This window comes from Medicago sativa, chromosome 8, assembly GCF_051527215.1.
Source record: "Medicago sativa cultivar Bolivia chromosome 8, Bolivia_mono, whole genome shotgun sequence".
Classification (NCBI taxonomy): Eukaryota; Viridiplantae; Streptophyta; class Magnoliopsida; order Fabales; family Fabaceae; genus Medicago; species Medicago sativa.
The window spans coordinates 81,809,202-81,835,650 of NC_140756.1; the positions used below are offsets into that span (position 1 = coordinate 81,809,202).

Here is a 26,449-nt window from a genome sequence, read left to right on the forward strand (position 1 = left end):
TAAATAGGCAACTTCCCCACGAAATTGTAAGTTTCGTCAATTACCCCCTGAAATTAACAAAACTTCAATTACCCCCTGAAATTGTATAACGTTAATCAATTTACACCCTCCGTCAAATTTTTACGTGCTTGTTTACGGTTATGATCAAATATCCCCACGAAATTTTGCACTTATGTGCAAAATGCCCCTGAACTTGAAAATTTATATTATTTTTTATCATTGACTCAAAAGATATTAAAGGCAAACAATTAACAATTATTGATCATATAAATCTTTATGGAATGTATGTTTATGCGGCTATTGGTCATATATGTAACACCCTCCTTTTATTTAATTATTTTTATTAAGTTAGAATTTATTTATGTGATTTATTTATATATATGAGGTGTTAGTATTTTATTATGTGGCATTATTCTATTATTTATTAGAATATGAGAATTATTAGTGTAAGTAGAATTGGAGGTTAAAATAGAAAGAAGAATATGTTATTGGGCCTAAATAGATTTAGGAAGAGTGATTGGTATTATAAATAAGGAAGCTTAGATTAGAAAGAGTTTTTACGTTAAACCGCTTTTGGAGAAAGATGATAACTCGGAGAGATAGAACCCTAGGAACGAAGAACGGCATTGCTTTTGATTCCGAAAAACAATCTAAGGTAAGGGTTTCACTAATATTAGGTTTGTGAATCATTAGATTGCATCTAACATGCTTTAGGATGAGTTTGTAAGAGGGGAGTCTCTATTCACCATAAGGGTTGCATGAACATCGGGTAGTGAAGGGTTTTGTTTCTATTATTTTTCTTACGATCTTTTAACGAATTCATGTTAAATCCGTGCTCTAATTGTTGCTATGATTTTAGGTATATGATCTCTCTAAATTCATGTTATTGATTTATGTGATTAAGATATATAGATAATTGAATTCGTAACGTGTTTTAGAATTGATAATCTTTGATTGAATTCACGAATCCTTTTATTAACTTTATAAATGAATAATTTGCTTGGCAATGTAGTGTCGTTGAATTTGATATTGTGATTGTTGTCCTGTGTGTTTTGTTTCAATGCATGTTTCTTGGTTAATTCTCTTGCAACTCTCGGCCATGTATGTTTCAATCGCACATATAAGCTTGGAATTCATTTAGGAGTAAATCTTGTGTCAGTTACCTAGTTTATCCTCTTTGTACTCATTAGATTTCATAGCCCCACCCAACTATTGACTATAGTTATGTGATGTTTTTAACGTTTTTATTTAGTAAAGTTTGTAGTTATTTGTTAAATTGAAGTCCTTTGGTAAAGTATAAGTTTTAAAATTATGAGAATTTGTACACTATATTTTCAGTAGGAACTTTTAATTCGACAGCTGAATTGATAAAATTTAGGAAAATGTTAACCGGTGCCCCGGGGCATTGGTTAAGAAGTTAAAAGATGTAAGATTTTATTAAAAAGTGGTGTAATAATTACTTAGTCAAAAGTAACGGTTTATATTTCCAAGACAATTTTTCTACTTTTGGATTCTTTAACCGGTGCCGGGGGCCTTTGTTTAACAAGACCCTAAAATTTAATATCTACGAAGTCCTTAATAAAAGGTAAGAGGGCGATAACTTTGAGGAATTTACTTTCAATGTTAGTTAAGCAAGGATAATTGTCGGAAACTGACATCTCTAAAATAATGTTTTAGATGGTGAATTGAAAAAGATGAATTATTTAATGATGTGTAATTGATGAGTTATTTAACAAAGTGCAATTGATTAATTATTTGACTAAGTGTAATTTGTGAATTATTTGATGATGTGAAATTGACGTGTTAACTAACGATGTATAACTGAAGTGTTATATAAAGATGTGTGATTTAAAGATGGGTTATATAAAGATGTGATCTTGTTATTTATGCACTATATGTGTTAATTATGATGCTTATGATGATGCGATGTTTAAGATGTTGTTGATTATCATTTGATGTTGTTGTACTATGATGCGATATGAGATGAATTATTTATATGCGCATATCTTCTTGAGTCTTATTTAAGATGTAAATGTCGGTCTACGTCAAAAAGTTGTAAGATGTTCATGAAGTTTTTAAGACGTAAGATGTTGAGTCCATGCATACTCATTCAAAGTTGAGGGCTTGATGCCACTGGAGCTTTTGCTCAATTACGTTGGGGGCTTGATGCCCTGGAGCCTTTTTACGCTCAAATATGTTGGGGGCTTGATGCCACTGGAGCTTTTGCTCAATTATGTTGGGGGCTTGATGCCCTGGAGCCTTTACGCTCAAATTGTTGGAACAAAATGTGTTTAACAATGAACCTTAAAGAGTTTTGATGATAACAAGGTATTAAAAATTGTAAATTGGACTAGATAATATTTGTTCAAGTGTACGGGACCATAATTAAAAGTTACATCATTTATTGGTTACGAATGAGCAAATAAAGAGCAAAAGGAACCAACAAAATTGAAGCTTAGACGCTCACTGAAGGCAACTTGCTCTGAAGAGAAAAAGCGCTCTGAAGTAAAGCCGCTCTGAAGAAAGTAAAGTGCTCCCGAAGACAAGAGGTCCGAAGCGCCACATCATCGAAGGCTGCGTCATCGAAGCCGCATTATCGAAGCTGCGTTATCGAAGCTGCCTCATCGAAGCCATTTCACCGAAGTGAAGATCAACCGAATTTGAGAAATTCAATGATTTAAGAGGCTGTGTCATGGATCGAAATTCATCAAAGGACAACAAAAGATCGAGTGGAATTTTGCAACGGTCATTTCAAAGGTGTTTGAAGACATGTGGTTGCAATTTTGGACGAAAGCGTTGACATTGTACGAACCTGTACAACCACCTTCTCCACTACCGTGTTTTGTGTCCACGCTACAAGACAAGAAAACGGCTCCGAATCTTGCTTCGCACATAGATGTTCCTTTGGATAAGGAATGGATTTCAAATTGGTTCTTCATAAGACAACAACCAAATCGAGGCAAAAGATCATTGGTGAAAGATCAAGCTTCAACAACGACTCTTTGATGTCTTTGCAATTTCACAACGTCTCTTTCACACCTCTATATAAAGGAGTGAATACTTAGAGATTTGGTAATCTTTGAACGAAAGACTCACAACATTCTTACAAGTGCCAAAGTGTGCTTGAGCAGGGAAGTCTCTTGATTGTGTTCTTGAGCATAGGAAGACTCTTGCAAAGTGTGCTTGAGCAAAGGAAGTCTCTTGCGGGTGTGCTTGAGCAATTGTAATCGAGATATTACTCTTAGTGAAATCTCCTTGGAAGTGCAAGGGGATTTGGACTACTTCGGATTGTGGAAGGAACCGAGTATAATTGTTTTGTGTTGTTCTTTTTCTCTCTCTGTGTTTTATTCCGCCGCATTTAGATTCGATTACCACTTCGAAGCCGTTTCACTTAGCTTCGATCGGTGTATTCGGTTTTAGGAGAAACGAAGAATTTTTCAAAACACAATTCAACCCCCTTCTTGTGTTTTTCTCACCTTCACAAATATGTTGGGGGCTTCGATGCCCTGGAGCCTTTTTACGCTCAATTATGTTGAGGGCTTGATGCCCCGGATTGGTACCACATGCATTTGCATATCAAGATGATTTACGATGAGTAAGAGTTGCATAGTCGAGTTGAGTTGCATAGTCGAGTTGAGTTGCCTTTGTCGAGTCAAGTGCTAAGTCAATTTATCAAGTGATGTTCTTTGAACGAATATGAAATTGATTGTGAATTTGAATACGAAGTTGTTTATGAAGTTGATTATGATAATGTTATGTTTATGACAATGCTATGTTTAGATAATCCTATGATGTTACATGATTATTGTTAAGATATGTGATGATATTTAAGTTGTTAAATGTAATTTATGATTTATAAGCTTAATATCATTGTTTGAGAGATCTCACCCCTTCGCTTGAAAAATGTTGATCTTCGTATGGGTAACTTGCGGGTAATCAAGATTAGGTTTGCGGTCGTGGGTGACTATCTCTCACCGTGTCCTTAGATGCTCTAATACGTAACGGGATGGGGATTTTAATACTATTTTACGTTTCCTTTACGTATTGCTTTTGAAGTTTAAGAATTATTATTGAACTAAGATTTATGAGACTTTTATGATGAGGCATGCGTGCCGAGACTATTTCTATTGTTGAAAACTATTCCGCTGCGAAGTTTAAAATAATTACGTTGTTGGATTTTGAAGGATAAATATTTATTTATTCGGTTTATGATTTTAAGAAAAGAATGTGACATTCCGTTTATGATTGAGAAACTACGATTTTTTTTATTATGAAATTTTTATGTTGGGAAAACGGGGTGTTACAATATAAATCTTTATGGAAGGTATTTTACTTTCATGTGTTTTAAATATATACATATATAGAAGACTTTTTTTACACAAGTTGGTAATTATGTTAGAGTATGCGGTCATAAAGTACACAAGTCTTTGATAATTGTGTGTCCATAAAGAAAAATCATAGGTTAAAATCTGCAAGGAAGAAGAAACAAGGCTTAGGTTTGTGAATTTGCAACTTAATTAATGATATAATTTTTATAATGCACGAAATGTCATATTTATTAGGCACGGCATGTTAAATAGATTGTGTCACGGATCTTACTGCATGAAGGTGGTAGATCACATTGTCCTACAAAGTTATGTGATAGATATCAATTTTTTGCGCTACGACATTCTTGTCTTGGTTTATTTCAACCGCTTGATATCTTTTTAATGTTTGGTTTTTAGTTTTACCTTCTTGGTAAAAAAATTATCTTGCTCCTTGTTGATAAATATGAAATATGAATGAAAATGCTGCACATGACAAAACCATTATTTCTTTGGCATATATTCATTCATGTTCTTGTGAATAGAATTTTGATGACAATAGGTACAATATATTACTTGAAGAACTGAATGTATGATTTTTGGTAAGGAAAAAAATATAAAATTTTAAGTTTAGGGGGCATTTTGCACATAAGTGCAAAATTTCGGGGATATTTGATCATAACCGTAAACAAGTTAACGTAAAAATTGACGGAGGGTAAATTGATTAACATTATGCAATTTCGGGGGATAATTGAAGTTTTGTTAATTTCGGAGGGGTAATTAATGGCTTACAATTTCGGGGAAATTGCCTATTTACTAATTTTTTTTATGTATAAAGAGTTTTTTCTTAAAAGGCGGGCCCATATTAATTTGTTATGAATATTGGTGTCACACTGTCTATTCTTCCCTTTGTTAGTCTTTTGCATTTGTCCTAATGTTCAAACACAAAGCACTCAATGTAGTAGTTGTTGTATTTTGTTACTTAGAGTTTTGACTTCCCATCCCAAGGCCCCTCACCCTCCGAACAAAACATTAGCTATCCTCCAAAAAAAAACCCAACTTTGTCAAATGTTCTTCTTTTCCACAATCTTCAAGCTCTCATAACTTTCTTCTCTCATCCTTTAATCCTTTTACTTTCCAATTTTCTATTTTTACCCTCTCTTCTCTTGTTCAACACACACTCTTATTATGCCCTTTGAGTTGATGGGCCCTAAATTCCACTGAATTTTTCATTCTTAGAATCAAAAGAGTATCTTTACCTCTTTCAGTGCTTACCCTTTGTTCCCAATTTCCTGCTGTATCGCATTTTTTAACTCTGAAGATAAGATTTAGGGCATTTCATTTCAATTTGGAGTTTTTGTTTGATTCCCCACATGGGTTTTCTATATGAGAATTGATTCTCTAAAATTTCGTATTGGGTATGGTGTTTGAGGGATAAAGACTTGATTTTTGAGTTTTTTTTTTTGTTTTGCTTGAATCATTGCAGCATAGGAAGATGGATAGAGTTCTTCAACCACCTTTGGTAATTTTCTTTTACTCTTTTCTAATCCATTTTATTACTAGTTTATATATGTCATTTCATGTTACTTACTGATCTAATTGTTGAGTTTTGCCTTGCTTAATGTGCTGTTTAGAAAGAGCTTTAGATAAAAAAAAAAAAAAATGATCTTAAAATGAGCTGTAGTAATGACTTTTTTAAGGTTGTTGTGGGGATGAAGGAAAGAGTTTAGGGGTTGTTCTTGAAGAAGTTGATTGTTTTAAGGTGTTGAGATTTTGTTCTATTGAAATTTTAGTGCCATTACTCATTGAATTTTCCTTCCGTTACCCTCCTATGTTCAATATGTATCATGTTCTTTGAATCATTGTGATGCATGTTCCTTTAGGTTTCTGGACTTTTAATTGATGAGAAATGCTTACAATTAAATTTATGTTATAATCGAGGTGTTCAGATAGGGATAATGTTTTGCTTAATCCTACTGCCAAATTCTCGGAAATTTGAGATGGTTCATGAGCCATGCTTAAGTGCAATGTTCATTCTGTATTTTCGGGATTGTTAGACTTAAAACTAAGTCCAACTGGTCATTTGTGGGGCTTGAGGTCTGTGTGCTATGCTATCATGTGGAGTATTTGCATGGACTTAATGCAGGTCTTGTGTAAATGCCTTTTCATATTGTGTTTCACATTGTGCACGTAAACACATGCAGATCAATTTTCATCAAAATGTCACAAAACTGATTATAGTTTTTATTTCTCATGGTTTATCTATTAATGATGAGCTGATATGTATGTATTTTATCTGAACTGGAATGACTGTCCTCATCAACTGATGTCCAATTTATTAGTGAACAAGATTCTCTATCTGCTGATTCTTTTAGTTTGTTCGTATGAGATACAGAGATATAGATATCTCGTGTTTGATTTGAGTTCATAAATCATAACTTCATTTGTCTGTGCAGGTTGATACTACTGCATGTTTATGTAGAGTAGATACAGGCCTGAGAACTGTTGCTGGAGCAAAGAAGTATGTTCCTGGAACAAAGCTCTGTCTTCGGCCTGACATTAAACATTCCATCCACCCGACTAGAAACAAGCCAGCGCGTGGTGACAGAAGCCGCAATCAATCACCACTGCTCCCAGGTCTCCCTGATGATCTTGCTATTGCTTGCCTAATCCGAGTCCCACGGGTTGAGCACCGTAAACTTCGGCTAGTCTGCAAAAGATGGTATAGGCTTTTGATTGGTAACTTTTTACTCTCTGCGCAAGAGTCTTGGACTTGCAGAAGAGTGGATATATGTCATTAAGAGAGACCGAGACGGGAAAATCTCATGGCATGCTTTTGATCCTGTATACCAACAATGGCAGCCCCTGCCTCCTGTTCCTAAGGAATATTCTGGAGCTCTTGGTTTTGGATGTGCTGTTTTAAATGGCTGTCACCTATACTTGTTTGGTGGGAAGGACCCGCTAAAGGGGTCCATGAGACGTGTCATTTTTTATAGTACTAGAACAAATAAATGGCACCGTGCCCCAGACATGCTTCGTAGGCGGCACTTCTTTGGCTCCTGTGTTATAAACAATTGTCTGTATGTGGCTGGTGGGGAGAATGAAGGTGTGCATCGTTCCTTGAGATCAGCTGAAATTTATGATCCCAACAAAAATCGATGGTCATTTATTTCAGATATGAGCACTGCAATGGTTCCTTTCATTGGAGTTGTCTATGATGGGAAGTGGTTCCTGAAGGGACTTGGTTCTCATCGACAAGTTCTGAGCGAGGTCTATCAGCCAGCAAATGATAGTTGGTGCCCTGTTCAAAATGGAATGATTTCTGGCTGGAGGAACCCTAGCACAACCCTTAATGGAAAGCTTTATGCTTTAGAGTGCAAGGATGGCTGCAAACTTAGGGTTTACGATGACGCTACTGATTCATGGAGCAAGCATATTGACAGCAAAATGCATTTGGGGAGCTCACGGGCCTTGGAGGCTGCTGCCCTCGTCCCCCTCAATGGGAAACTCTGTATTATCCGAAATAATATGAGCATTTCTCTGGTTGATGTTTCTAAACTTGAAGATTTGAAAGGATCTTCCGCTGAACAGTTATGGGAAACTATTGCAGGGAAAGGACAGTTCAAGACATTGTTCTCAAATCTGTTGTCTAGCCTTGCTGGTAGAAACCGACTCAAAACTCACATAGTTCACTGTCAGGTTCTTCAAGCTTAAAGGTTGTGTATAGTGCTGAAAAATTGATGAGGAATTTCGTCACGAGTTAAAAACATATCTCGATTTTATACATGTTTATGAAAAGGTGGGCCAAATCTTACCAGAACACTATAGTGCAGCTCAACGTCACGTTCCATCTCAAACCCTTGCACAAGAGGTGATATATAGATGACATGTTTATTAATCTTATAGCGCTACAGTTATTGATACACAACTGTTGCATTTTGAAGATTTAGTAGGCTGGTTACCATGTCTCGTGGTTTTTTAATTGCCTTTTGTTTTATGTTGCTGCAAACAATGTATAACACAAGAAGACTTGGAGTCAGCTTGGTATTCTCATAAAATTGAGGGTGAAAAATTCAAGAACAGGTTTTGAATATAAATTTTCATGTGAAACTCATCTCTGAATTTTTCACCCTCATTTTCTGCAGAGACTACCGACTGTTTCATCAACTCTAAATATTTATAAGTCTTGCATCGCAGATTCTTATACATGTACAAGTTGTTTAGCTTTATGTTTTGTCCTGTATGATCAAATAGACACTAGTCTGTTTGGATGAAATATTGCACCCCAAAGTGTAGTTTCGAGTGTTCAAAAATTTACTATCATGTTTGAGAAAACTTTGATTGGATTGTGTTTGAAAGTGATCAAGTCTAAAACTGAACTGTGTTGGGCAAAAATCAGTGAATCTAGATATATATTTTCTTGCAAAAAGTGAAAACTGTTTTCAACTTGAGGCTGAACAACATGTCAACATATAGGTTGGTTGGTATTTAATTTCAATTTCAACACATTTAGATATCTGCTGATCTCTTCTTTGTGGGTGAATGACTTTTTTTAGTGATGTTTAAGTGGGTGTCTTCAGCCGTTAGATATGCAAAACAATGCATTAGGTTAGGTTAGGTGCTTAATGCCTCAGCTGAATTTGTCTCAAAGTGGAATTGTTAGGAGGGAACTGAAGACTCTGAAATGATTTTGAGATAAAAAAATATGGCACTCAATTTGGTTCCTGAAATAAAATAATGCAGTCTCTGCAATTTTGTGCTGACTTTTTTTGTACCTCAATATTGGACTTTTTGTGTTGACTTGTAGGCTTGTTTATTCAACATGGCTGTCTAGCGTGTATTCATATTGAATATGTTATTGCAATTATTTTTAGGAACAATTTGGTATCTGACAATAATTTTAAAAGGATAATATTGTCCTTGACAGAAAGTAACTCATTTCTTCACCAACCATTTTCTCTCGTGTTCTTTTTCCATTGAAGATCTAACATAGTTTCTCATATTGTAGCTGCCTCAGAATGCCTCAAAGTTTGATGACTTTTCTCCCATTTTGTTTTCAATACTGTCTTCATTTTTTATTTCTATCTTAACTTATTGTCTCAAATTTGTTGTCTTAGTCTTATGACCTCCCTCCATTTATTTGTGATGACTTTTTTTCTCTGTTTTAAATTGAAGCTAGGATTTGTACCCTTTGAATCCAATTGTGATTTTATTGTTTAACTTACTTTTACATTATATATTCAAACATAAACTATTTTACATTTAACTCATTTTTAGCTAAAAAATAATTTTATAATTTTTATTATATCTGAAAACATATACATGTTATCGTTATTGTCTTGCACTTCATCGCTCACTCGAATAGCAGTGCGGTAGTTTATACTTTATAACGCCTTTGATGGAAGAATGAACAAAAACTGACCAAATGGTTAAAAAAAAGTAAGAAAAAAGAAGTAAACATTATAATATGCAACCAACCATACTAGGTGAATCAATTCACAAGCTACCACAAAAAACTACTTTGTTAAGAGGTTGTGGTATAGCTTAAGATGTGTTTGGTTGGAGGGGAATGAATAGCGATAGATCATTTTACATTTGAGTTGTTTGGATTGGATCAATTATAAGTCTCAGTACACTTGAATTATAGGACTAGTATTTACACCTGTGCGTTTGCATGGGAGAAAAATAATTTTAGAGAGTAATCATATTTCAGTAGTGGCACCAACCTTTAGTCGAAAGAGGAAGTCGGATACAAACTCAAACACTTTATGTACTACGTTCGTTAGTGGCACCAGCCTTTAGTCAAAAGAAGATGGTCTGCAAAGACTTTAAGGTACCGTTTGGTCCAGCTTATTTTTGATATAAGAGCTACTTTACAACTAAAGTTAAATACAAGGGCTTTTCAAAAAAAGTTAAAGTTGTTTGGCAATTTGAATTGATTTGAAGTTTAAAAGCAAGTGACCAAAACTAAATGATTTTTTTTTGTGGTGGCGGGGTTTGAGCACGAACCTTGCATATTTTTTATGCATTGTCCATACCAATTGAGCTAAGCTCATGAGGACAAAACTAAATGATTTTATAATAGGGAGAACAAAACTATAATTAAAACTTAAAAACTAAATGATAATAATTTTTTTATTAAAATTATAACAATTTGTATTGATACAATAGATAATCATATTTTTTTGTATTACTTTATTTTTTAATAAATTTATTTTAAACATTGATTTAATATATCATAAAGTTATATCTTATATTGTAGAATTATCTTAATTTATATATATGTGTGTGTGTGTGTGTGATATATATTAAGATACACGCATATATTATAAAATAATTTTGTAAAAAATTATTATAATATAATATCATATGTAAGTTAATTTAAAAACTATTGTTTTTATTTTGAAACATAAACATTTGATATATTTTGTGAGGTGAATTATAAAGATTGGCATTCAAATATAACTAACGGTTATTTTATAAATTATAAGTGGAATAGAAAAATGAAAACAAAAGAAGCACGATAGCTGAGTAGATTTTTTATTTTTTAAAAAAGAAGTTGAATGGATTGTTTAAAAAAAAAAAGGATGTAACCAAAGAAAAAGAGTAGATAATGACATTTTTTTCCTTACGTAAAGTATATAAATCAATGGTGGTTACCTTAAAAATAAATCAATGGTCACCCAAAAAAAATTGAAATCAAACATTTTCTTTAGTAAAAAAATCAAGAATACATTTCACCACCGCCAGTGGGATTCGAAGTGGTATGTTTGCCGAGAAGCTAGTTTTCCATAATAAAAAAAGCTCATATATCCCCTTTGCCGAGAAGCTAGTTTTACACGCAGTAAATAAGCTACTTTTCTTGTTTTTTTTTTGGAAAGCTACTTTTCTGGTTAAGAACTTTTACTTATCTTTTAAGGAGTAAAAAAGTCTAAATTAAGTTGGGCCAAACATAGCCTAAACATTTGGACGTCACTGTACTTATGGACGTCCTGTATAAGAAGATAATGCAAACTTTATCTAAGTCAAGATCTTTGCTTGGAACACATCATGTTTGGCGAATTAGATATGATGGATGGCGTTGGAATTGGAAAATATTCATAACTTGTGGACGTCAAAGTATAGTTAAGGTGACATGAGATACTTCGATTATCGTGATATCGAGTCATAGTGGATTAAGTCCTTTTTAAAGTGAAGATAAAATCAATCTGGATAAGATGAAGTGGACTAACTAGGGTGTGTTTGGTAAAAATAAGCTATAAGCTAGGCGATGGTGATAAGTTAGCTTATAGCGATGTCTTATAATTGATACTCCTCTGTTTTTAAATATAAGCAAAAGTCATTTTTTAAGTTCATTCATTTAATGATGTATGTGGTCCATATTATGAACCATATACATCATTAAATGAATGAACCTAAAAAGTGACTTTTGCTTATATTTAAAAACGGAGGGAGTAGTTTATAGTTGAAAAGTTGGTTTATTAAAATTGAAGTGTTTGGTAAAATTAGGCTGTTGAAAGTGGTGATAAGTATAAAATGATATAAAAGGACATTTTTTCCTAATGTATTTATTTTTTAATATTTTAATTTATGATTAAATATGTCTTTGGTCCCTAAAAATATTCTAACTTTTAGTCTTAGTCTCCATAAAAATTCTTTGATTTTTAATCCTTCAAAAAGATTTCACCGATAATTTTGATATATGCTTTTATGAATCCCAAAAATAAGAGTGAGGTGGAACGAAAAGGTGAGCAAGAGTATATAATATTTTTTCTTTCAAAAAAATAGTATATAATATTTTTCAACGTACAGTAGCATTTCTTTAAATAAAAGCATTCTTTAAAAAATTTCAACGTACAGTAACAAAATATAAAGCATTTCTTTAAATAAAATATATAAAGCATTCCTTAAAAATAAAAGCATGGCAGTTTTTCCTTTTTTAAGGGAAAAAACGTGGCAGTTATGAAATATGAACATAGGTAGTTGTTTTATTAAAAAATAATTAAATTAATAAGGTTAAAATTGGAAGAAAATATAAAAAACTACAAATTAAAAGCTCAAAAACTACTTGAAATAGTTTCTCAAAAAACGCTATAAGCTAGCACGAAAAACTTTTTACCAAACACATCTTATTATATCAAAACAAGCTTATAAGTTAGTTAGTCCAACAAATTATAAACTACCTTATTTGTGTTACCAAACACGGTCCTAATCGGGTTGATGTTGAACTAGGATAAACATACAATCTATCTCTCTCCCCCCCCCCCTCTCTCTCTCTCTCTCTCTCTCTCTCTCTCTCTCTCTCTCTCTCTCTCTCTCTCTCTCTCTCTCTCTCTCTCTCTCTCTCTCTCTCATTTCTTTTATATTTCAAGTTCTTTATGGTTTAATTTAGCTTTGTTATTCTTGTCTCAAAAGAAGTTAGATCTTTTAATGGAACATGTGTTTATTTAATGAACGTTTTTTTTTAATCGAAACACTATTCAACCCTTATTGTGTTTCCTCCACCCTAAAAAAATTCTCCCATTTATGAGCGAGATGAGCACCGTTGGTGCCCAATGTGCATAGAACCTTTCATCCTTAAGCAAAAACTTGATATAATAAAAGTAAAATAAAAGGTATTTTCTTACAACCAATGAAAATTACAAAATATAGAAATAAAAAATATAAATGGGATGAAAGGTTATAGGCACGTTAGGCACCGATGGTGCTCGTCTCGGTAATAAATGGGAGGAACATTCAAAGGTGGAAGCACTTGAATTGCGTTTATGATTCAAAAAATCGTTGATTATCCATTGCAATTTAAAATCTTTTCATCAAGTGCTTTTCTTTAAAGATTTAGATAAACATGTGTCCTATCGAAGGATTAAACTTCATTTGAGATAGGGATAACGAAGCTAAATTAAACCATAAAGAACTTGATATATATATATATATATATATATATATATATATATATATATATATATAGAGAGAGAGAGAGAGAGAGAGAGAGAGAGAGAGATGACAGGAGCAATCTATACTAGTTCATCTCATAAATTAAGAGTAGTCTAGTCCGCTTGGACTTCCAATAGATTTTTACTATAATCACTAAGATTACAAATGTTCAAGCACACAAGCAAAAGACTTATATTGCTCAATAACACAATCAACAAATTTCCTCGATGAATCACAACTGAAAGAGACTCTTTACAATCTAACTTAATTAAATAAAAGATTGTTTGGTTTTACACTCGATATAAAGTCGAGGTGTAATATAATGAAGTTCATGTTGGACTCTAAAAGTTAAGAGTTTCTAAGATATGAAAGTTTATAAGAAATTCTCTAAGTGTACGTGCGCTTTTGATTTTGACAACGTAATGACACTGTAAAAATTCAAAGAGTTGTATTTACTCTTCAAGTTATCGGCTCCTTATATAGAGGAAAATATGAGAGACGTTGGAGAGTGTTAACACATAAATTTGAGTCTTTGAGAAGCTTGATTAGAGACATTAGAATATTTCTTGATTTGGTTAATGTCGATGAAAGATCATTTAAAATTACTTTGCAACAATTGGAATAGTCTACTTCATTCTCTTTGTCCTTGAAGTTCTTTGTTTGTTTTACGCACGTGGTCGAAGAAGATAAACGGTACTATCACGATCTTATGGCGATCTTCCATACGAAGATGACAAAACCGATCGAGAGGGTTACGAAGGCGGCGTGACCTTTAGAGGCCGATAGTCTTAAGAAGCTCCACTTCTTCGTAGTCCTCGACCTTGAGAGTCTAGACATCTTTAGTGTTACTTCATGGTCTTCAACTTCTCATTGTATCTAATGCTTTTAAATGTGCTCATAAACTTGTTCTTCCATAACAAAAACTTGATTTATCAATACGAATTTTAATAATATGATCATGCACACTTGAACACACAACAAACTGTTCCTTTATACATTGTTATCAATATCATCAAAACTTCGTAGGCATTGTACCAAACTCATTTTGGTTCAACATTTTATTAATATTTTTGAAAGGTTTAAGAGCACTGTTTGGTTTGGCTTTTCAACACCAAGAAGTGATTCTACAACCTTCAAAAGTGAAAAACTGAGTTTTTAATGGTGTTTGGTTTGGCTTTTAAGAATTGATTCTATCCTCCAAAAACAATTATCCTTAAAGCTACAAATCCTAGCTTATAGCTTTCTAGAATCAATTCTACATAAAATTTTCTATTTTGATTATTACAACCTATTATTTTCCTTTATTGCCCTTCATCAATTCTCCTTCTTTTTGCTTTGTAATTTAATTTGATGAACCAAATTTAATTAGAAAACTTAACGAACCAAATTTTATCAATTCTTCTTCTTTTTACATTTCTTTTACGCTATATTTTATCATTTTTGGCAACTAACTCTAGTATTATTTAACTTAAATATATTTTATCAAAAAATGTAAAATATATGAACAAATATTTTGTAAAAAAATTAGTTTAATGATCGTATTTATTATGTTTTAAATTAATATATAGAAAATTTATTTATTTAAATTAAATAATATATCTACATTTAGTATTGATCTACATATACATTCGACTAAGCACATTTACTTGAATTTAGCTATGTCCATTTTAGTAATTATACATTCAAAAACAATTTTGATAAAAACTATCCAAACAACATTCGGTTGTTTAATCAATTACTGCATTATTGTATCCAAACATAAATCAATTCTCTCAAAATCAATTTGTCAAAATCAATTCTATCGAATCAATTATATTAGAATCAATTATATCCAAAAATTTGAACCAAACACACACTAATTCAATCGACAATGTCAAGATTATTATATTATATTCCTACGGTCACTATTATAAGCAAAAGTTGACTTTTTAAGTTCATTCAATAAATGATGTATGTGGCCTATATATAGACTACATACATCTTTTATTGAAAAAATCCAAAAAGTGAACTTTTACTTATAATAGTGACCGAGAGAATAATATTTAACGTAAAAGCAAATCACACTCCAATCTCCTAAGAGAAACTTGAATTACACTCCCCTCACTCTTAAAATAAATAATACTCCCATCCCTAAGAGGTGTTTGGATTACAATCGTATCCCTTAAGAATTATTTATGTAGTACATTTTAACCCATTTGTACATAAATAATTTTTTTATGATATCTACAATTTTTATTCCACCATTCAAGAAAAAATATTTCGTTTCTTTTTAATTTCAATATGAATGATAAAAAATTGATTATTTTATTATTAACTTAATGATATAGAATATAAAATTTATTTTTGATTACCCATATTTCATTGTTTTAGTCATTTTAAAAAAGTGATTTATTTTGTACTATATCATATTTTTTTCATAATTCTTGAAACTAATATGCTAATGATATTGTATATAAATATGATTCGAATTTTAATTATAAAATGGATTTGCACACATTTTCATCGTTATGTATGCGTTAGATTCTCGTTGTCATACTATAAAAAATTAACTTTCTCTTGAGAAGGAGAATAGAGTAGTACGTGAGCTTTTCTATGGTTGCAACTCCATTTACAAACCAAAAGAATTTAAAATATGGCAGAGTACATGAATGAACGTTCGTAAAAAAGAAAAGGAAAGTAGAAAATGAAAGTGGAATATTGAAAATGTGGAAGAATTGTTTACGTTGGTTGGGTTTTCCGAAACAAAGAGAAAAAGAAAGAAAACATTGTAAAATCGAGACGAGAATAGAATGGCCGCATAAAGTAGCGAATATTAAAGCAAGTGTGATCCACGCGTTTCTTATGAATCCACTTTTCATACACACACCTTCGTCTCTCACCTCACCTCTTCCTTCTCAATCCCTGCAAATACCCTACCATCAGCTTTTCGTCGAACCCCTACTCGACACGTGTCCTGTTGGGTCCCATCCTTGAAAATGACCAACAACAACACAACACGATCACAACCTTTTCCCTTTCCCATCGAACCGGAGAGAGAGGAAAGGAAGCTTGTATTAATAACTACTCTAATTAATAGTAATTTTATTTATTTAATTAATCAAACGCTTAGTACTACTACACACCACTTTCTTGATCGATCTCACGCGTCATTTTCATTTTCATTTCATTTCGAACATCACTCACTCACTATTTACACTCTTCATCTTCCTACTCTTCTACTACATCACATTTTCATGTCTTCTTCTCTTTTTCTAACCTAAAATCATAACCAAAGCCAAAACTGTTTTTACACATTCATTCATTCAATATGGCAGCAACATGGGCTGATTCAACTACTCAAAAACAAAATCGTCCATCTCAACAACTATACGTTCCACAATTCCGTTCAAACCCAAACAACAACAACAACAACAACATTCATCCATCTCCTTATTACAACAATAATCGAACCCATTTTCCATCCAACGATTCACCTCACTACAACACTTTCAATCGCCCCACTCCCAGACCAACACGTGGCAGAGGCGGTTACGGTTTTGCTCACAGCCATGCTCCGCCACGTCATTACTCTCGTCCTGACCAATACCAACCACAACCACCACGCTACTACGATCCTTCTCATAACCGGTCACCCTTTGAAACAAACGGTGAAAAGGTTGAAAACGGCGTCGTTGCGAATTTTGAAGCGTATGAATCGATACCGGTGGAAGCGACGGGAGAGAATGTTCCACCGCCGGTGAATCTATTTGCGGAAACGGAGCTTCATGAGGATTTGAAGAATAATATTGAGAGATGTAGGTATGTGAAACCTACTCCGGTTCAGCGTTACGCGATCCCCATTGCTGTTGCTGGTAGAGACCTTATGGCTTGTGCTCAGACTGGCTCGGGTAAAACGGCGGCGTTTTGTTTTCCGATCATATCTGGGATCATGAAGGAACGTTTAGCTTCTGGTTTGTTGCCACGTGGCGGTGGTGGTGGTGGTTCTGATGTTGCTTTTCCCACCGCACTCATCTTGTCTCCAACTAGAGAGTTGTCTTGCCAGGTTTTTCTTCTTACTCCTCTATTTTTTATTGGTCTTTAAATTTACACTGTGTGTTTAGCTTCGTAGCACCGAAACTTGTGATTGAAGATATATATATGACATAACACCAACACATGTGAATACATTTTATTATGTCATTTTTAGCTTCATAGGTGTTTATTACAAAATTGCTTAAACCTAATTTGTCTTTTTTTAATTATGTTTTGAAAATGGAATTGCCAGATACATGCTGAGGCGTGTAAGTTTGCACACCAAACAGGAGTGAAGATTGCGGTTGTTTATGGGGGTGCTCCTATTGGACAACAGGTTTGTGTTCTGTTTTTTTTTTTTTTTTTTGTTTGCTGGTTTGTGTTTTGATAGTGTTGATTGTGATTTATTGTTTGTATGTGTAAGTAGTTGACGATTTTGGAGAGGGGTGTTGATATTTTGGTTGCAACTCCGGGGCGTTTGGTGGATTTGATTGAGAGGGAAAGGGTTTCTTTGAAGAAGATTAAGTATCTTGCGTTGGATGAGGCTGATCGGATGCTGGACATGGGTTTTGAGCATCAGATTCGTAATATTGTTCAACAGATGCACATGCCTCCTCCTGGTGATAGACAGACATTGCTTTTCAGTGCTACATTTCCTGATAATATACAGGTTGGTTACATTTGTGATTTAGTGTTTGCTACTATTTCATTTGTAATAATGTTCTAAATGATTCAAGAATTGTTTATAGTTTATTGTATAATCTCTAGTTTGTATGTCTTGTTATGTAGTATTCAATTGGTTTGGTAGTTGTATAATGATAATGATTTCATTGTATGTTGCTTACTGCAGAAGCTTGCATCTGATTTTTTATCAAACTACGTGTTCCTGGCTGTTGGAAGGGTTGGTTCAAGCACTGAACTGATTGTACAGAAGATTGAATCTGTACAGGATATGGAGAAAAGAAATCGTCTTGTGGATCTTCTCCGATGTAATGTAGTCAATGGGAAGGTAAAAGCTCGTTTTTAGACTGTTGATGCGTATAACTATAATTATTGTAGCTAGTATACCAGCTGTTTTTGAAGTATTATGTGTGTGACAATTTGTTTTTTAATGCAATGCAGCTTGCCTTAACTCTTGTATTTGTTGAAACAAAGAAAGGAGCTGATGCTTTAGAAAACTGGTTATGCAGATGTAACTTTCCAGCTATAGCTATACATGGTGACAAGGTTCAAATGGTTAGTACATTGTATCTTTTGTTCTTTTGCTTTATTTCTTCCATATTCTTTAAGTGTATTCAATATGAGTCATCTGTCTGTTTGTTGTATTAGCTACTGTTGCAGTGGCTTAGGCTATATTTGTTATGCTGTTTGTGGTCCCTTATGCATGTTATGTTGTATTAGCTACTGTTGCAGTAAATTAGTCATTATTTAAATTAGTCATTATTTATTATGGTATTTGTGGTCCCTCGTCCATTTTTATGCAACATTTTGATGATACAATCTGAAATCTAGTGTTTTGGTGTTGACATCTACTTTTTATTATTGCGCCACTAAGATGGATTTAAACTTTTCTGAAATATTAATGACATCTTTTTTATTATTGCACCACTAAGATTAATTTCAACTTTACTGAATATAAAGTTGTTGTTTGTTATATTACACGAACATACGTTGTTTAATTTATTGGTGCATTGTATTTTAGGAGCGGGAACGAGCCTTGAGATCTTTTAAACGTGGTCTTACTCCAATAATGGTTGCAACTGATGTCGCTTCTCGAGGATTGGATATCCCTCATGTGGCTCATGTTATTAACTTTGACTTGCCAAGGGACATAGATGACTATGTACATAGAATTGGTAGGACAGGCCGTGCTGGTCAATCTGGTTTAGCAACAGCTTTCTTTAGCACCAAGAACATGCCTATGGCAAAGTCTCTTGTTGGTCTTTTACAGGAAGCAAAACAAGAAGTACCTGCATGGCTTGTCCAATATTCCGAGTGTTCAGCACCTAGTGGACGCAGCAGCATTGGATCTCAACGGTCACCCTGGAGAGGCAATTATGGAGGCCGTGATTTTCGGAATGCTACGGAACCTGGAATGGTGGAGAATTATAACAACTATAACAGTAATTACAGCAATTATGGTGATAATGGATTCCACAATGTTCCTGAACAGGTGCAGAATTACAACTACAACGGCACCTACAACAATGGAGACCATGCTGCCAACTCATATACTGATGCCTCTTTAGATGTTACAAACTCTAACAACGATTGCTCTTTTGATAACACTAATACTGTGGTTGCTGGTGGTTACAATTACACCGATGCTGGTTTATTAGAAGGTAGTGATGGTACAAATGGGCCATGCGGTTATGCATCTGTTGTGCCCACTGGATGGGATTAACTAGGCTAATATCTCGCTCATTGCATCCTTTTTGCTTTTGATTTTGATGGATAAGGAAACCTTGTATACAGTGATGCCGAAGAGCAAATAGTTTGTCCCCTAACTATAAGATAGTTTAGAATTTGCAGCCCTTTGTGGTATTGAATATTTTTTGGCCTGAGCCCCTTGATTTTTTGGAACTTATAATTCAACGGGTGTGCTCAAACTGTGGATAGATCATTTGCTATTTTGAATCTTACAAGTAATATGAAAGATGATCTATATTTGTGGATTGGAACATTTATGGTTTGAAGTGTTACCATTTATATCTTGCTCTTTTATGGTCATAGCTGTTATATAAACTATTCTATATGCCATTCCTATTAGTTTATATGCAGGTTTGATGTTTCGCTAAAATGATAATTTTTTTTATATATTAAATACAATATGCGTACTGTATATTTGAAAAATATCCAAGTCATGTGGCACAGTCGTCAGTACAATAAATAGGTAGGAAAGATTTGAACGTAAAGTTGCAAAAGAAATCTATATTTTATATGAAATGCCATTTTTTTTGTACCATAATATGGGACACATTTGTTTTCATCTATAAAGGTCTCACGTCACGTAATTAAGTAACAGATCTAGCACTATTACAAGTATTTGTATAAAAGAACTCAATGTACTAATATCACCCTGGTCGAAACTGGAAAATAGTCAAGGTAAAGCAATATGCGCAGAGCCTAAAGTTATAATGCCGTATCTGTTTTCTCTTCCTAAGAACAAAAAATATTATATCCTTTGGAAATAATATATGGAACACCACTAGTATCTACTACTAATTTTCTTCATTTTCAACAAGTAACCTCTTGCAAGCTTCGTAACACATGAAAGAGATCCCAGCAGCTGGAACTAATTTTAAGCAGCTTGGTCCCAAACCTCTATATAAGCCTACAAGCCCTTCCTTTTCAAGTATACTCATGAGTGCTTGAAGCATATTACTGTATTGTCTTCCATTTAGTGCCCCAGCTTGCATATGCTTACGAGCCACCTCGAGTGGGAATGTTGCACTGCATGAAAATGCTCCAGCAGCTGATCCCATTAGTAGAGTCATCACATTCCCAACTTCCTCTTTATTAAAAGCTTTCTTGTAAGCTTTTCTAAGTGTGTCATAAGCTAGATAATTTGTTGCAGCATAAGGGATTACACCGATTAAACTCGGTGTCAGTCCTCTGTACAACTCTGCTGGACCTTCTTCTCTAACAATTCTCACAAATGCATCCACAAAATTCTTGTACACCCCTCTCTACAATTAAGCATAAACTCGTATCAGTGGTGGGATCATCAATGTATTACACCATTGTTTATGTTACAAAAGTTCCATGTGAGAGCAAAATTATCAAGTTTCTATCATTGAGTGCACACCTGAACAGTTAGACGAGTTTTGAGTAGCTCTAGAGGGTATGTGCATAGGGTAGAGCTAACTCCAGCTACAGCACCTGCAATTGACGAGGCAGGAATCGGAATTTTCGGCTGTTCTCCAAGTTTAGGAGACAATTGCTTCTTGACAGTATCATATGCAAATAACTGCACGTCATTAACACGTAATCACAGTGTCAATATGTTGAACTCATGCCAAAAGTTACATATTTTTTAGTTATAATGATATGACGATATGTGCGACTTTAGAAATAGTGACGATTAAATTCAAACGTTTTTAATGATTTGACGATTACGATTGATTGTGTATAATATTTTTACACTCACAAAGGACATGAATTAAACTAACCTGATATAAACTTGCAAAAACTCAAATGATCACATACATCTATCATGATATCTTCTAATCCAAGATTACAAAACATACATAAATTGTCGTACTCACCTCAATAGCCTTGCTTGGCGCAACTCGGATGATATTCACCAAATTTCCCCTGAACAATCCCTTCCATCCATCAACTTCCATAATGGATTGAAACACTTCATGGGTTGTATTATGTCCACAACTCCCCACCATCAAATGTGTCCTTATGGTCTCTAACGGTGCCACAACTGTTCTTGACACTGCACCAGCAATTGCCCCACTTATCAATCTTCTCAGTGATGGATTCCCAATCTTGAATTTCACGTTAAACCCCTTCAAATTTTTTCCTTTCATCATGCCAAGGCCTTCCTCAACAACTTTCAATGCCGCACCATTAAGTAACCCTTGAAAATTTGGAATTTGAAAAGTTGGTTCAGGTATTAAAGCATATTTCATCGAAGAGTTAAGTATTGGACGTTTTGTGGCACTATCTCTTTTAGTAATAAGAGTTGGAGGATTTGGTGAAGCCACAAATCCAAATCCAGCTTGACCAATGCTTGCAAATAAGGTAGTTGGATGAAGATTAGTCCCATAATCAAACTTTATTCCAGAATTGCATATTACTATATCTCTATAACCAGATTCAGTAGCCATTGATCCTAAGCTCCAACACAAGTTATTTTCATTTCAAGTTTGTAGTAATGTATGGAATAGCTTCAACCTTAAAAGGTAAAGATATTTTGGGACAAATGTGGAATAAGAAAGAATATGCTCTGTCCAACATAGGAGAAGCTGAAGAAAAAAAAAACGAATGGTTCAAAGAGAGACATGAAAACCAAACCAAAATGGATATCGAAACGTGGAATATATAAAATTGAAGTTGAAAATATTCATTGGATAGGGGAGGTATATCCTTATGTGAAGAGAGAAATAGAGGGTGTGTAGTTTTCAATGCTATCTTAACTTGTCTTTAGTTATTTTAAATTTTTAAGTCATATACAAATTATCCTGTTTTTTCTTTTTATTGGATTATTATTTATCAAGTTCATTGCTGGCTACAAAATTTGGATAAATTTGAGGTTAAATTTAGAGACAGTCACATAGATAAAACTTAGAGACACTCACAAGTTACAACAAAAGTTTTGTTTTTTTGTTACGTTCACTACAAAAGTTGATTTTAGGACATGAAACAAATCATAGTTCCCATCATTTTACCTTCTTTTTCACCTTTAGCCTTTTAATTATGTTATGTTAAATTACATATGTGGTCTTTTAAGTTTGACATTTTTCCTTGATTACTATCATGAAATGTTAAGATTTAATCATGCATGATCAAGTTGTTTGTCTAAGCTACTTTTAAAGACGAGGAGGTTAACGAGTTTGATTTAATTTGTTAATATTTTGGGAGGTAGGAGTATAAATGTGGGGGGTTTATTTGAATGAGATGAGATGAGATTGGGCTTCCGGTTCAACCTTATAGAAACCTATATCCATCATCAATATTAATAAATTAATTAATCAACCAATTATATATATAAAGTCTTCGTTTCTTATAATAACGGCTTCGAAGACTCTCTAACCATAAACCCTAGCCGCTTTCATTCTCTTCGTTCAATCCTCAATTAACAATGGTACCGTTTTATATCTTCTTGTTAATTTTTCCCTATGTTTAACTCTTAATTTGATTCAGTGTTAATTGATTAATGATTAATACTTGTTTTTTTGTATATGATGAAAAATTTGCAGACTGGAGAAGCAGTTAACCCTAAGGCATACCCTTTGGCTGATGCTCAGCTAACAATCACCATAATGGATCTTGTTCAACAAGCTGCTAACTATAAGCAACTCAAAAAGGGTGCTAATGAAGGTAACCCTAATTTCTTATTCATTTTTTGTTTAATGTCTTTTTTGTCCTTTCATTATTGATTGATTAATTGATTTTTGTTGTGTTGCAGCTACTAAGACCTTGAATAGGGGTATTTCTGAATTTGTTGTTATGGCTGCTGATGCTGAACCTCTTGAGATTCTTCTCCATCTTCCGTTACTTGCTGAGGATAAGGTATATTAGGGTTTTGTTTATGTAATGTATGATCTTCATATAATGAAATGAAATGACTAGCTATGTTAACTAAATCTGTCACAAATTAAAAGTTAAACAATTTTAGTTTTTTCATGACTTGGAAATAAATGTTTTATTTGTGAATATATATGATTATGCTATGCTTTTTCGTAGTTCACAAACAAAGAAATCGACCCCGCTATTTGTTATGCATAGCATCTTATTGGTACAATCATTTGTATCCATACAGATGTTTGGGTTGTGGTCTCCTATACTAATACTAATTTACACAATTTATAATAAGGCTGTAATTGCATTTGCTGCTGATCGCTGACTTTTAAAACAGGGTTATGGTATGTTTGTGTTATGATATGTTTATGTAGCTTATTGTTATTGTTATGTAGCCTAGTTGCTTTGAAATGTCAAGGTTGTGAAATTTCTTTCCTCTGAATGTTGTTAGGTCTCGATGAGTTTGTTGTAACTTACTCATAAACCAAACAAGTGTGATAAACCATGTCTTCAAGTAATATTACTATGAACTGTCACAGTATCAGTATAGTTTTTGTCTCTGCTAATCTTTCTTGCGTGTGTTGCATTGCAATTTGTAAATGTATTTTGTCTTAGCCATTTCATCCGATTCATTTTATTTCAATATTTTTCTGGTTTTTGTCTATCAGCAATGTATAGATTATTAATCATGTGCACTATCTGTTTGAAATTTTTAGAATGTTCCCTATGTGTTCGTCACATCAAAACAGGCACTTGGGCGTGCTTGTGGTGTCACCCGACCAGTGATTGCTTGTTCTGTGACAACTAATGAAGGTAGTCAATTGAAGTCTCAGATTCAGCAACTCAAGGTATGCACTATGCTTCGTTTTCATGATTTTCATTTTCACTATTTATTGTAATTGTTATATGTTACTTTAATTGAAAATGAATTCTGAATATTTGGTTGGTATGCAGGATGCTATTGAGAAGCTGCTAATCTGAAAACTTCATTATCCGTATGATGGTATGATGGGCTTCTTGAGTTGTGCTGAAAGCGTCTTCGGAGGCCTTGACTGGACGACTTGTTGTGCTATTCTATACGCTATGTTAACCTATTTTAATTTTCTTTTTACCGCCGAAGGTTGTTATTGTGTGGTATTTTTGTTTTAGTGAGTTATGTTTTGAACCTTTTTATGAAGGAAAAAAAAACATTCAGTGATCCTTTGACTAGTAAATTCAGTTTTATGTTGAAAAATTGTTTACTGCACTTGTGCTTTATTTATAAGAATTTTATATTGATTGTTATTAGAAAATTAGACCTGTATGATGCATGAGTGTTACAAGTTATTGTTTGATTTTTTATTTGAAATGGCCAAATATTAATTAGTTGTTAGGTTCATATTTTGGCTTTCACTGGGTTTGAACCCAGATCATACAACTTGTTTAACCCGAGGCTCAAACTTGTTGAGCTACTCAATTAGTTTAAAGCTTATCTTTCTTTATTTCCACTATTTCTTAAATATATAGAAGTGGTCTCTATAAACAGAAGTTAAGGCTTCTGAATCATATTTAACCTATTACTATTATCGTATATAGAAGCTCTCTATATAATCAAAACTTAAGGCAGATAGAAGTTGTGTCCAAAAAGTGGCAAGAACATGTCAAAATTAGCTTCCAATCCTTGTATAGTCTTCCAATCCTTGTATAGTCTTGTTATGTTCAAAAAATGCCTAGAACTTGTCCAATTATATCCATTAACGAACAAAAAAAAATGCCAAGAACATGTCTAAATTATGTCCATTCCAAAAATGAATAAATTTTTTGAGAGGTGAAAACATTGCGTTTTTATTTTTAAGGACTAAAATCAAAACTTTCAATAATCAAAAGTTAAGGTATATAAATCAGTTTTTGCCTCTTTCAATTTTTCATTTGTTATCATTGTTCAAGGCTCTACGAATAATTTAATTGCCAACCCTTGGTAAATTTCTTACAAATTCTAGACAAATTAAAAAGCTTTTCAGTAACATTATAGCAAGAACTTGTTTGCTCATTTGTCTAAGAACTTGTTTGCACTGGCTCGCTTGCATGTATATCTTTGCTTTAGATAAGCTGTTACGTTGTTCGTTTGATATGACAGTGTCTTCTTATTCTCAAATTCTTTCTTACATCTGCTTAAGTTTTTCTGTGATACAAACCTGACTTGTATTCGTCTATCACTTTTTATCGTCTCAATTAAAAGCATTAAGCATGAGATAAAAATCAATAATTCTAAATCTAAAAATGTAACCTTCAAAAATCGATAGTTTTATTAGTCTATATGTGAACCTTTTTGCCAATAGTTCACACCAGCCTTGCCCAACAACGACTGTACAGATAATAAAAAAAATTAATTCCCCATAACTTCATGATCAAAATTCTAAAAATTATCCTATTATTTTTGAAAACCTTTGTCAAATGGGAATTGGATTTCACCAAGTGTAACATCTAGATTTTAGTTGTCCGATTTCAAATTAACACCCCATAACCCCCTGATGTTGCAAATGATGCCCTTGAATTTATTATAGATTTTAATCACAGTGCCTGCCAAGAGGAATCAAAGGCAGCAGCTCAGTGCAGCCGTTCCAATCTCAGTTTTGAATGCTCATACTCTACAGGTTGATGCAGGTTGTTTCCCAGATGGTTTCACCACATTTGGATGTGTTTTTAAGGATGGTCCAGCCAATGTCTATTTCTCCGCTTGTAAGAAAGAGGAACTGACAACCGATCCTGTCGTGGCTGAAGCTTTAGCTATCCGTTGGTGTCTCCAATTAGCAAAGGAAAAAGGTCTTCATGACTTTAGAATCCAATCCGATGCTCTTGCTCTAGTTGAGTGCTTTAGAGGCTCAAATTCTCTTGCTTGTAATGATTTGATAATTGCTGACTGTAAGTCTCTTATGAATGAATTTGGTAGTGTGTCTGTTAACTAT

At 33.6% G+C, this 26,449-nt stretch overlaps 3 protein-coding genes and 1 pseudogene across 4 annotated transcripts; 3 read left to right on the top strand and 1 right to left on the bottom strand.

Moving 5' to 3' along the window:
- The first annotated feature begins 5,215 nt into the window (after positions 1–5,215).
- LOC146902220 (F-box/kelch-repeat protein At1g55270 pseudogene) lies at positions 5,216–8,639 on the top strand (annotated as a pseudogene). The gene is made up of 2 exons (XR_015021247.1): positions 5,216–5,826; positions 6,761–8,639. The product of XR_015021247.1 is annotated as an F-box/kelch-repeat protein At1g55270 pseudogene (transcript).
- Positions 8,640–16,379: 7,740 nt separating this feature from the next.
- LOC146902221 (DEAD-box ATP-dependent RNA helicase 52B-like) lies at positions 16,380–19,932 on the top strand. The gene is made up of 6 exons (XM_085731719.1): positions 16,380–17,280; positions 17,503–17,586; positions 17,677–17,919; positions 18,100–18,258; positions 18,372–18,485; positions 18,952–19,932. The coding sequence occupies exons 1-6, from the start codon at positions 16,546–16,548 to the stop codon at positions 19,651–19,653; spliced, it is 2,037 nt and encodes a 678-aa protein (XP_085587845.1). The 5' UTR covers positions 16,380–16,545; the 3' UTR covers positions 19,654–19,932.
- A 233-nt stretch (positions 19,933–20,165) lies between these two features.
- LOC146902222 (adenine nucleotide transporter BT1, chloroplastic/mitochondrial-like) lies at positions 20,166–22,273 on the bottom strand. Its single transcript, XM_085731720.1, has 3 exons — positions 21,518–22,273; positions 21,058–21,219; positions 20,166–20,938 (listed from the first exon to the last, which is right to left on the bottom strand). The coding sequence occupies exons 1-3, from the start codon at positions 22,088–22,090 to the stop codon at positions 20,471–20,473; spliced, it is 1,203 nt and encodes a 400-aa protein (XP_085587846.1). The 5' UTR covers positions 22,091–22,273; the 3' UTR covers positions 20,166–20,470.
- A 724-nt stretch (positions 22,274–22,997) lies between these two features.
- Positions 22,998–24,796, top strand: LOC146902223 (Ribosomal protein L7Ae/L30e/S12e/Gadd45 family protein). Its single transcript, XM_085731721.1, has 5 exons — positions 22,998–23,067; positions 23,183–23,303; positions 23,392–23,495; positions 24,221–24,352; positions 24,459–24,796. Exons 1-5 carry the CDS (start codon positions 23,065–23,067, stop codon positions 24,483–24,485), a joined length of 387 nt encoding a protein of 128 aa, XP_085587847.1. The 5' UTR covers positions 22,998–23,064; the 3' UTR covers positions 24,486–24,796.
- The last annotated feature ends 1,653 nt before the right edge of the window (positions 24,797–26,449 follow it).